Genomic DNA, 13,158 nt, shown 5'->3' on the forward strand with positions numbered 1-13,158 from the left:
ATAATTGGTATACTTTACAAATCTTATTGTATATATATGTACACCACATGAATTGTTATTATAATTAAAAAGAAATCTAAGATATCTAAGATCTTTATTTGAACTTTTGTGTTCTGTTTTTCAAAAAATCACATATAGTTTAAAAAATAGTATTGGGGTCCCAAATTAAGATTGAATGTTTTTGGCATTTTAAATTCAAAAAATCTCAAATACCTTCACATTGATTATTAGAACTGAAGCTTAATTTGAAAAACAACTTTTTTGAAGCAATTTAGGCAGAAACAAATTTATTTCTGAATAGGATGGAAATCTTGTTTCATATTTACTACATTTTTTGTTTTTAAACCGTGAGGTTTATTTATTCACAACTCCAAATGCCTGAGAGAAAGGGTCCCCACAACTAGACAAATCTACATAGCATCTGTGACATGTTTTATTAGCTGTACAGTATAAGAGCAAACAATTGTCCCTTCAACTTCAAAAGTTGTAACACCGTCACCGATTCTTAAAAAGCTGCGGAAACGATATCCCCGCTCGCCACCAACGGTAAAGAAGGAAATTTTCCTCGTCTTCAATTAAAATAGCAATCAAGGAATGAATTGCAAAATTCCGTAGACAATTTTAGGGTTTCAGTCCCATTAGCTTGTAACCAGGCTCATCCAATGGCCTCGACAGAAATTCTTATGAACATGATCTTGTGCACCTGACTAAACCTAAGCGTAACTAGGAGAGCCCAGTAAATGTTTTAATTTTGATTCGATATGTGACAGTTGGTAGTACACAGACAATGAGTAGCAACTTGATCAGTGGTTTCCAATCTGCGAACCTAAACTTACAAAAATTATGATGTCGAGGCAGCTAAAAGGGCTGACAAAATCTCTCCCATAGTTCGTACATCACGCTCATTCTGGACGGTAGCAGATTCCTTGTCTCCGCCAGACTCCAGAACAGCAGCATCCAGGACCAACTTCTGCTGAGCAATTCTGAATATGCTCTCGTCCACAGTACCCTTGGTAACAAGCCTGCAGAATAAAATAGCAACACGCTTAGGAAAAAGTCCTAATCTTTCTAACGCTTTCTTCTTAACATACTAAACTGAGGGATTTATTTGAAATTGCACTATTCTTCATCACTACTTTTTTCTGAAAACTGCAATTTACGTGTTACGTTACATCCTTAATTGAAGTTAGACTGTGCCTTTCAACTCAAAGATAGTTGCTAAAGATGCTAAAGATGAAAATAATCATAAAAACTATGCTGATCAAAGTAATTAAAGATAGAATCGTCTTGTGACACAAAGTGATTACTATTCTTACCGATACACAGTCACAGGTTTTGTCTGTCCAATTCGATGGCAACGATCTTCAGCTTGACGATCCATTTGTGGATTGAAATCCACATCATGAATGATTACAGTATCTGCACCAGTCAAGTTCAGGCCTTGTCCACCAGCCCTAGTTGACAGTAAGAAGACAAAGATATCTGGATTATTGTTGTACTCGTCCACAAGATTCTGCCTCTCCGTCACAGGGGTGCTGTTCATACAATGAAAAAATTAGCATTTTTGTATCAAATACGCTCTTCTAGCCATCAAAAATTAATATCTCGAAACCTAAATCATAAGGGTGGAAACCTACTGTGGAATGGCAAGAACTGGAATATCATTCAGAACCTCCAAATATAATATATATTTTACCCACTAAATCTAAAATAAGCGGATTGTCTTCAAGATTCCTAAATACTCGTCAATGAATTCTACACAGCAAGGACGTTAAAAAGAGGAAGATATCGTACCTTCCATCCAGACGAGTAAATCGAAGTCCAATCACATCAAGTGCCCATTCCAGGATATCCAGCATGTTCGTCCACTGGCTAAAAATTAGAGGACGATGTCCTTCCTTCTTTAGCTGTGGCAAAAGAGTTACCAAAGCCTGCGGGGTTACCCACAAACTTATGTTTTAACAAAATCACTGTTGATGACATGTGGGATGATTTCGGACCTTCCATTTCTCTACTTTGCCATTTCAGGACGCTTAAATAACATTGTAAGGGGGATGTTGAACTACTGGAAACGACGGGTAAGTTCAGGTGTAGATACTCACTCGACACTTGGCAGATGCCAAAGCATGATGATCATCTAGCTTTCCTTGACCTCCAGGAACTCCGCCATATACCAAACACATCTGTATATGACAAGAGGACGGATACATCAGCATGTTTGGGTACACGAATAGGTAAAACAGGTGTTACACACAACCATGACTGAGAGTTCTCCACACAATATAGAAGTGGAACAAAATCAATTCAACTGATTAAAAAATAATAGCGTAACCTAACATTGCTTGCGAAACTGGTCCAACAACTTCTCTATCTACTGATTCTTGTCTATTTGCACTCTTCGCATCAAATAGAAGCAGGTTTAAAGGTTACTGGACAAACTCTGTGGAGAGTGAAGTCGCTGTAGTTGCTCAACTCTTCTTGTACACGCTCAACAGTGCACTCATTACCAAACACAGCCATCTTGTGATACTTTTTAGCTAATTTCTTCACAGTTTCATCCGTAAAAATCCGTCTGATGAGCAATGGATGATTGCCAAGCTGTCCGAAGAGATTTCGTCACGTTAAAAATTATTTGCAGAAAATTCACTAGAACGCAGAATGTAGGGAGTAACGCAGAATAACTCACTAAAGTTACCTAAATTGATGTGAAATTAAAGCATGTGATTCACAATCTGACCTTCCTGAGCTGAGTGAAAATATTTGACACTTGTCGACGAGCCAGGCAGTCCAGTATATTGGTAGAATTAGCCTTTGAATTCTTCGATGCTCGTGCCGCCATTGCCAAAGCCCGGTACTCAGTTACAGCTTGCTTGTAAGCAAGAGCTTGTTCCTCGAGCATATCAACAGAGACAACCTATACACATATACCGGCGGGGCTCATTAACAATTTCTCTTGCTTTAGGTTGTTCAGGATGAGAAGATTAACGAGTCAGATACCAGTACTATAAGCTAGTATTTGTTAATGATACTTTATTAAACAATCTAAACAAAGATCATTCTGACAGCAAATGCAGTGGATGCCAGATTTGTGACTTTAAAAACCTGAGATCAAAGACAACAAGCTACAAAAAGAATTGTAACCAACTATGACTAATGTAGCGAGGTACCTCATGAGTTTTGGCCACAAGCTGTCTCATAACATCACTTTTAACGCGTCGCAACACGAAAGGACCAAGAATAGCCTTAATGTGATTAATCAAGTCCTTGTCTTGAGCTAAAACACCAGTTGTGCAATTTCTGGTTCCAAGATACTGATCGAGGTCTACACCCGAAGTATCGAATATATCTGGCATCATAAACTCCAGAAGTGACCATAATTCCTGTCACATGAAACAAACCAGATCAGCATGGCAGAAATGTCATTCTGCAGTTTAAGGAGAAAGGACAAGATGTCTATGCTAACATTGTGTATTCAAAGTCAACTTTTATTAAGTTTTTAACTTGCAAACGACGGAGATTCACCAATTTGCTGAAAACATACAAGAAAACAGGAACTATCCAGGAGATGGGTCTCTACCAAATCCTCTCTCTGGGAAATACTTCGGTTCATCTTTTAAGAAAAGCAGTACTAGGTCCTTGTAGCGAGTCACCTACACCATTGCATTGAGGCGTGAAAGTGACTTGGTCAAACAAAAATACCTGTAAATCATTCTGAAGCGGAGTTCCAGTCAACATGACACGTTGTTTAGCCTTCTGAGCAACATCACGTAATCGTTTGCTGCGATAACTGCCACGATCCTTGAGTAAATGTGCCTCATCCATAAGCACGGTGCTCCAATTCCATTTCTTCAGAAACTTTCGATCTTCTTTCATTTGCTCACTGTCAAACATGGAGAAAGCCAAATTCATAACAGCACCCAATAACCATAATTCGAACATGTGATTAAGGTTCAGAACCAAACAAGAGATGAGACCAAATAATGATATTACTACATACGCATCTTTGAACAGACCTTGCTACGACAGTGCCTGATTAGAGGCTCGAAATAAAATAACCAAAGAATCTAAAGAACTCACTGACCTTTGCCGCTCAAAGAGGGAGTAGCAAGTAAGCATAACGTTGAAAGGTGCTGGTCCCTTCCCCTTGGCAGCACGATGCAACCTCTCGTACTGTACGGCCCTCTCGTTTCCATGGTATAACACAACTGTGAACGCTGGGCACCATTTTTTTATCTCTCTAAGCCAATTCTCCAGCAGTGAAGCTGGCGCAACTAACAAATGAGGGCCTGGGTCTCTGTCAAGGTGTTTTAAAAGTGCGAGAAAGGCAACAGCCTGGCCAGACAACGAAAATAAACACACATAAGTGAATTGAACAAGCATTTATGATGAAATAAAATTGAACCTTCACTAATCAACTGTTAAAATGATAACTTATGGCTGCTCGTGATGGAAGGGCTAGAATCCTGACACAATAACTCTGCTGAAATAATTTCAAACAACGGAACCGAGAGAACAAGGATTTCATCCAGGAAATAGAAATTAACATCGCCAAAACTTAGTGTAGGGGCCGCAGTAAGAGAGCTCAAATTCAGGGAAGCAGATACCACGTCAACTAACCTATAAAATAACATCAGCATCACAATACGGAGTATAGAAGATTAGTTGTAAAGGCAAGCGGAATGTGCAATCTAACCTGAACAGTCTTCCCAAGACCCATTTCATCTGCCAAAATAGCTGGAAACAACAACTAAAAATCAGCACACCATTACAAATATGTTGATAGCTTCTTGACTTCTTTGCTTATCCTGACACACCTGCACTTAACATATTGCAGTGGACAATCCTGAAACATACATATATAAAAAAATAAAAATAAAAACATACAATAACAAGAAAAGTCATGACGTTGGTTGATTCAACCGAATCAACTTCGCCAACGTAACATTTTCTAAATGCCCTTCTTCTAACCCTGCTACAGAAACATTCTCATTTAAGAAGCTTCACTAAAATCACACCACATTTAGAAAACTACTTAACTTCACGAATGTGTAAGAAAGTCATAGATGACAAAGATACCTCCTCCGACATTCTTGCGATGTAGCAGCAGCATAAAATTAACTCCAACAAGTTGATAAGGCTTGAGTACACGACTGCCATCGTTCTCACAAATTCCACAGGCAGCACATACATCTGACTGATGACACGATACGTTTTACGTTAAGAAAATCTGGTAAATTCGTGGCAGGAGAAAACTAGTCTGTAAGTTGACCTTTGATTTGAGATTGAAACTGATTCATATCTTGTAATACATACCTGAGAAACAATCTTCGCAGCAGATGCATCAACTTCTGCATACCGGTCCGTACCAACAGCGTCATCAGAGGTGCTGGTCGCTTTCAGCTCACTCTTCAAACTAGCTGCAATTCGATGACACTTTTGAAGGGTCTTGATAATTGGATTATCATCTGAACGCTGTCCAAGACCTGGTGTAACGAGCGGAACAGCTACAGACGGTCTAGAAATTTCATGGAGATTCTTGTTGGTGGCTTCATCACCAAGAATATCTATCCTTTCTACTAGTAGATTCGGCAACGTTGGCGTACTCGCTCCAAGAGAATCCCCAGCTTTTTTGGTAGATCTCTTTCTCCTCATTTCAACCATAGGATCAAAATCTTCATCATCGCTATCGTCCACCATTTCGATTTTCTTACGTCGTTTCTTTTTATGCTTTTTAGATTTTCGAGACTGCTCTTCTTCTGCGTCCTCCTCATCTTCTTCCAGTACACCTTCATCTTCTTCAGAATCCAGAAAAGAAGGGGAGCATACTTCAGGGTATTCCATATAATCCCCAATCTTCCTGTGCCGCTTCTTTTCATGCTTCCGAGGCTTGGGTTTCTCGTCTTCAGACTCCTCAAACAGAGGTGAACTAGGGAGTGGTTCTGAAGGAGGAGCCTCGTCATCAAGCTCTACCGGCCGTTGTGGTCGTTTAATTATGATTCGAGGTCGAGGTTTGACTGGTACAGATTCCTGTTGTACGGGACCATTCTTAGAATGACCATTGGAAAGCTTGAAAATTATTTTGGGCCCCCTCTTCTCTGATCTAGGGACACCTGGTATAGAGGAATCAAGAGCTTTGCCTGGTACTCGAGAAGCCTTCACTTTGTAGTTTCCACCTTCAGCATCTGAGAGTTCCTCAATATGACCTCTCATGTTGGATGCGAAGCGCTATTCACCAGTGTTTTGACTTCTCGGGCCAGATCTAAAAATATAACACGTGCTTAGCAACACAGGCTTGAGGGGGCAAATCAATTGCTTGTATTAAAAAGCAACCTCAATAACGACCAAAAAAACTGCGAGTCAAAAGAACTTCCAAATAAAAACAACCCGCAGCATACACGTTTGACGGCAGCTTTCCCACTTCCAAACCTATGGATAATGATCCTGCGCGGGTGAACAGCTAAATATTTACACGAACTCACTTGGTGCAACAATTTAACACCAGCAGTCCCTATTAGTACAGGAGTACAAAACCATTTCGCATGATAATTGTTCACGTTGGGTTGGGCAGACAATAATCCGTCGTAAGAGCTGCAATTTGACAAGCCCCCCGAATCAGTTCAAGAAAAGGGGTGAGCAAAGTTTAAATATGACGAGCATATCAACGTACTCTGAGGACCACAAGCAATCACATAGATGGGCTATGTCCATCACCATATGCCAATGCAACGTGCTTTGTAATGGATCCATGAACGAATACTAATAAAATCACCTTACAGAGGAAACAGAAAAAAAAATAAGAGTAGCAGAAAGTACCAGTTGGGAGAATTGCATACAAGAAAGATACAGATTAAAAATCTGTCGTACTTTCAAGACAAGGTAGCGTTCTAACAACCTTTTCACGTAATAAAGGTTACTATTTTTAAGTTACTGATGTGATTGAAGTCCACATTAAACCTTTCCTAAGGGCAATCGAATATCAAGCTGGGATAAACAAACTAAAGAGTAGGCTAACAATGAATGCTTCAGCAAACCTGATTCTACAAATGCCGAGCCTAAGGTCCAAAACTCCCCTTGACTGCTACTTCCGAAAGATGTGGGACATGAGACACAGTTGACAACCTCGCCCTGTGCACACACGACTACTTAAAAGTTCAAACGCAATTCAGTCCTTCACAATGCAGAGCCGGAAAAGGTTCTTTTATAGGTTTCAAACCTCAAGCTTTGAATTTCCGAATCGCCAAACGGAAAACACATTCAACTGGGACAGAAAGTAGATGAAGCAAATACTGCTTAGTCTTAAATACTATTTTGGAGTTGGTAACCTCACACTTCCATTGGACTTGATTGAAACCGGGCAACTCCTTTTGAGGAGAAACAAATTCCTCATTGTCTCAATCAGAGAACCTTGAAAAGTTAAGGGGTTGTACTACACTAAGTCTAGAAGGACTGATTCGGTCGTAACTTGTAGACATATGAAACTGCAAAAGGCGCCACAAGGCAGGGCCAGAATAAACAAACTTGCAGCCAATTGACTCGAACACAAGGATGTACGCTAAGAACTAACAGAAGCAAAGCAATCAGCTGGAGCTACCATAAAATATCTTTATTCAGGGAATAGAGTAGATAAAGAGTTCTGAGAGATGAAGATCAACTAAAAAGAGAAGCTATGAAAAACAACAATACTTCGAACCACAAAGACATCTACGATACCACGAAAGAATTCGTCAAACAAAGAAAGACGCCGATAAGATTATTTACTACATGTCCACTGCAGATCATGACAGTTGAACCTCCCCGCAGAGGCATGTCAACCGACTCTCAGCTGAACGACCACCGAAACCTACTAAACCTAAGCACCGAAATTCAACAGTCTCCGAAACACCAAACTGAAGAACCGACCAACGGGTTCATCCGAACAAATGTAAACCAATTCTACACCCTCGCTACGAACCTCTCACCTCTTGCACTCCCGCAACTTCCATAAAATTCCACGTGACGATCAATAATTCAACAAACTTAACCCCAACCCCAGCACTCACTCAAGCAGCTTCTTAATAGGGACCAGGCGCGCGCGAGACGCACAACAAACAGGCCAGCCGCGACAACCTAAAAACACTTGCGCTAATCATCCAACCTAAGCCAGGCACCACGCCTAAACGCACCAAATTAAACATGCAACAATAACAGCTTAATTCTGGTGACTAGCTAAAAGAAAAAGAAAGAAAGGAAGAAAACTAAGAAGGAAAGAAGTGAGAATAAAAAAAAATCGGGAACGCTTAACCCGAGGCGTGGAGCAGCAGGATTACGGGATTTTATAAAAGGCGTCAAGCTGGAAATCGTCGATACCGGAAGGGGGGTGGGGGTGGATGAGCAGTAGTGGTCTTAGTGACAAACCTAAACAAACCAAGTGGAGATGAAGGAAGGAAGGCAGTCAGGCATGATCGTGTAGATGGGAGAAAAGCTGTGCTCCTGGGACGTGGCTTGCTTGCCTGCTTGCTTGATTGCTTTGCTTAGGGTTAGAGACCGACGTCGAGACACGGCTATGAGAGTGTACTCTGCCTACGTCAAAACACACACCCAAGCCCTCTTTGCCTTCCCTTGCCTTGCCTTCCCTTGCCTTGCCTTCCCTTGCCTTGCCTTCCCTTTTGCGTTGCAACTCTTGCGACGGCAAACCCAAATGAAACCGACCCCCCCACCCCCCGGCCCTGCCCGGGATCCTGTTGCCCTAATTGCCACGTCACCACCACGGACGACTTCGGCTGAACGGGCAGCATCCCCCCTGCCCATGCTGCCCGACGCAGCCTCTTCCCTGCCCACTCCACGTATTTTCCACCGCAGCGTGGCTCAAATGCTTTCTTACTCCCAAATAAATTTTGCTCTCTGTCCACGTTCAATGTTTGCGCTATTTGCTATACAGCAACTGAATTGCGTAAAAGTTCCACTCACATTTTGTGCAACTGTGCCCCTCGTTTTATTTCTTTGGTCAATGCTCTCGGCTGAACAATCCGTCGTAACGTTTTCCCATTTACAGATGGATCATTCATACTTTATAATTATTTATGAATTAGTAATCCATTCGTCCGTTCATTAACTTCTTTTGGTCCTTCTTATGCCTTTGAGGTAATTGTTTACCCACTAGTCTTCAATGTTGAAAGAGTATTTGACATGCTTACAAAATGCAGCACTATTGTATCCAATAATGTAAAAGGTTATCAGAACATACTAAATATGTTGGAACTTTAAAAGACTTACACAAGACGATGAATAGTGATTTTATCACTTTATATTCTTATAATAGATATTTACATAAAACAAGTGCATTTACCTCTCCCTTTATTTAATTATTAATATATATCCACACATATCCATAGACTAAATATATGTTTAATCTTACTATCTTGTAATTTAATATCTATTATAATTTATTCATCATTTTAAATTACCTATTATCTATATATGTATAGATACTACACATGTTATGTATTATTGATTTGTTCAAATTTTAACCTCTTTTGTACCTATCTAAAAAATCATAATATATGTATATTTATATTTATTATTTGATTTTTTGATTTACTTAAAAACTCTAAATGAATCCTAACTAAATTCTTATGTAATTCTAAATCAATCCTAATCAAATCCTAATCAAATTTTTAAAAAAAATTAATCAAATGCTAATTAAATCCTAATCAAATTCTAAATCATATCTTAAACCAAATCTTAATGAAATCCTAATCAAACCTTAAAACTTAAGAAATTTTTTAATCAATCTTTGCAATAAATTGACATCTTAAGAACTAATAATCTAATCCTTGATTTTAAGTCTAAATTTGCACACTTCTTAATTATTAAGTTGAAAACAAGTACAATTAATTTCAAGAAGATCAAATTTTTAAATAAAAGATAAATCCTAAAATTTGCTTGGATATTAGCCGACTTTCTTTTCTAATCTTAGTCCCAATTTTTTAGAGCTAATATTACTAAATTGCATTGTTCAATTGATTTTAAACTTTCTAAATTTATTAAAATTAAATTTAAATATTATTATGATTTTTTTAAAACTTAATTAAATTCATAGATTATTATATATCTTAGAAACCCTTAGTGGTCTTTTAAACTCTAATTCTTGAGATCCCAATATGTTTGAATTCTAATAATCTTTAAACAAATAATTACATTAAGCTCAAACTTTCAAAAAAAAAAATTAATATAACACCAATCACACAATCAAAAAATTACACCTATAGATTATCTACCAATTTTGCACAACTCTCCAAAATATGAGCTCTTTGTATTACTCAAAATCCAAAGTCACCTCCAAAACAACCTTGACTTTGAAAAGCCTTTACGAAGTCAATACAAACTGAAATGACTCAAAATTAATGTTTATTGAAAAATTTACAAGTTTACTTTTAAATTCTACTTTCTAATCAACCAAATAATCTCAATATTGCTATAGGTGTGTAGTTTTGTGCCTCAATATCTGATTTTGATCCAAGTTCATTACTAGTCCTATTTGGATATCAATTCTTGTTTTTTTAAGGTAATGTTTGCTAAAAACTATTCTTAACTCCTTCTTAAAGATGTCTATATCAACTATTTTTCTTATGCACTTTGATTTTTTTCATTTTTGGCCCTTCAAAGTAAGTAGAAGTTCTTTTTACAAAAAGGCTATATTAACACTTACCAATTTTTATCACTTCTTTATCTATTATCTATGTTTTTAAAATAATTTTCATTTAAGCTCTTCTATAATAAAATCTTTACTTTAATATTTTATTTTATGATTTTATTATAACACAACAATGATTGTGTCATTACACTCCTTCGAAGCTTATTACTTTTAGATCCTATGAGCTGTCATTTATGCTCCAAATTTTTAATTTTTAAATTATTTATTATTTTATGATAATTGAGCATGTAGATTAGGATTTATATAAGTAGAATCTAGTTTTATTAAATTTTTAGGGTTGTAACCTTTGATGGTATAAATCCTAGCTTGATTCCTTGAGTTAAGTTAATTAAGACCAAAATGATAAGGATTAAAAAATTAGAATAGTAATTTGATTAATTTTAATAATTTAGAGGTTGTGAGTCATTCCTATAAGGGTTGATTGTGAGTCTATGAGTTCACCTACAATCATGTCATATGATTTATAGTGAATTAGAATTTGAACTTTCTAAAAGATTTTAGTGAAGTTTAGTAATGACAGTTATGAAGCTTCTTCTTCAACTTCAATAAATCCAAGTGGAAAAGTAGTTTTTTTTCAATTAATGGAGGCTTTCAAATGTAATGGCGGCATTGGATTCATCTTATGGGATGAAGAAAACAAGTTAAGAACCTTCTCCTCCAACATATAAGTCGAGCACTGAAATTTTTATTTTTGAAGGATTTTACAATAATTGCTAAAATCTCTAGAGATAAAAACTTTCATAAAAATTATAAATAAACATAGATCAAAGCATGTGAATAGTCAACCTTAGCATAAAAAGATATTTTGAATACAATGGTAAAGTTAGATTTACCAAAAATTATTTTTTTTACCACTAATAATATCCATCAATCTTAGTAACGAAATTGGCTTTTGGATGAATGAAGGCCATAGATCTAGATTAGGAATCTTAGAAATCAAGGGTAAAGATGCATCCACCATTCTATGAGCCTCTACTCAATTGTATAAGAGAGGCTTGGTTTTCAAAGCCCTCTCTCTCTCGTCTTTTGGTGAAGGGCAAAGCCATGCCAAAATTTGGCCAAAAATCCTAATTTTAATTTCATTTAGATCATTGAATCTTATTGTGAACTTGTGGGCAGGTTTTCATGGATTTTTAGTTATGAATGACAATCATTGGGTTTTAAAACATGCTTCATTGTGGTAGATAGCTTCCTTGGCCTCCCAAGTACTTTAAGGGTTTCAAGAGCCTCGGATTTCTTCCAATCAATCAGTTAGTTTTTTTATTTCAATATAAAATTTCTTGTGATTGTAGCTTCTGTTGTTGGCTTTCCAACAAGATAAGGCTCACTCAATTTGGAGTTGAATTGACTTTTTGGTGGAATTTTGACTACAAGAGAGTCAACTGCCTTCACAATTTGGATTTATCGAATTTGGGAAGGCATTTCTTTAGGCCTTATAATTGGATTCAATTGAAATTTTGAAAGAATTGAGCTTAATAAGCTAAGGTATTTAAGCTAAGCTTTGAAAGACATAAGTTTTGCTGGATTTGAAGATGATTTGGATTTTTAGCAAATTTCTAAGTGAAGGGGGGTGGTTGTAGTGGTAGTTTGGATCACTCAACTTCAAAGAAAAATTCTTATGACTGAATTAATAGATTGCAAAGAAATTTATTAAAACAAGAGCGTCTTTAAGTTAACCTTGCAACAAACTAAGAACCGTCCAATTTAGAACTAGTTACAATTTCTGGCAAATTTTAGAGTAGAAGGAGGTCACTGCCTTCAATCCTTGGACGTTAACAAGGTACCTTCGCTTTTACCTCTCTTATTTTATTTTTATTTCCATCTTCACAGTGACTTGTAATCTCCACATTTCAATTTTTGAATAACAAATTTTAATTTTTAACTATTATCCTTTAATATTCTCACTTTAACTTTTAACTTTAGGTTTTAATTTTTAACTTAAAATTTTAAATTTAATTTTTAAATTTAAGTTTTAAAATTTAACTTTCAACTTTAACTTTTAACTTAAAATTTTAAATTTTAATTTTCAACTTTAAATTTTGGATTTAATTTTCAATTAAAATTTTTAATTTTAACTTAAACTTTTTAATTTAATTTTTAATTTTAGCTTTTAATTTAAAATTAAATTTAAGTTTTTATTCTTATTATGAGTTAATAGTAATAATTTAGTTAATTTTTTTTTTATCATTTTACATAATAAATTTTATATAATATTTTAATTTAATATTAGTAACCATTGCTTGAAAGGCAATTATTTTAATTGAACTAAAAACATCCATATTGAAATTAACTTAACAATTTTACAATTGGAAGTTCTTCCATTCTACCTCTTGAGCTTGTTATGTAGTAGTAATTCCACAGAGTGGTGGATTTTAGACTCATAGATCCCAAGAGCTTGATAGATTAGATTGGAGAACAATGAGGTAGATTGTCAAGCTTCTTATTGATTTTTTGAAGCATAACTT

General features: G+C 36.4%; 1 protein-coding gene across 10 annotated transcripts; it reads right to left on the reverse strand.

Moving 5' to 3' along the window:
* Positions 1–542: 542 nt before the first annotated feature.
* On the reverse strand, positions 543–8,654 carry LOC112283623 (protein CHROMATIN REMODELING 19). Of its 10 annotated transcripts, none has more exons than XM_024522576.3 (15): positions 8,395–8,547; positions 7,032–7,125; positions 6,480–6,588; positions 5,314–6,259; positions 5,077–5,194; positions 4,694–4,734; positions 4,082–4,332; positions 3,700–3,880; positions 3,168–3,380; positions 2,738–2,914; positions 2,440–2,598; positions 2,103–2,183; positions 1,795–1,931; positions 1,317–1,535; positions 543–1,022 (listed from the first exon to the last, which is right to left on the reverse strand). In XM_024522576.3, the coding sequence occupies exons 4-15, from the start codon at positions 6,208–6,210 to the stop codon at positions 842–844; spliced, it is 2,655 nt and encodes an 884-aa protein (XP_024378344.1). In that variant the 5' UTR covers positions 6,211–6,259; positions 6,480–6,588; positions 7,032–7,125; positions 8,395–8,547; the 3' UTR covers positions 543–841. The 10 variants fall into 10 exon arrangements, with proteins under 10 accessions (XP_024378344.1, XP_073390814.1, XP_024378341.1 ...); XM_073534713.2 differs by lacking the exon at positions 8,395–8,547 and adding an exon at positions 7,328–7,461; XM_024522573.3 differs by lacking the exon at positions 7,032–7,125 and having other exon boundaries at positions 8,395–8,646.
* Positions 8,655–13,158: the final 4,504 nt, after the last annotated feature.

The sequence above is a fragment of the Physcomitrium patens genome, chromosome 6 (assembly GCF_059467195.1).
Source record: "Physcomitrium patens ecotype Gransden chromosome 6, ASM5946719v1, whole genome shotgun sequence".
NCBI lineage: Eukaryota > Viridiplantae > Streptophyta > Bryopsida > Funariales > Funariaceae > Physcomitrium > Physcomitrium patens.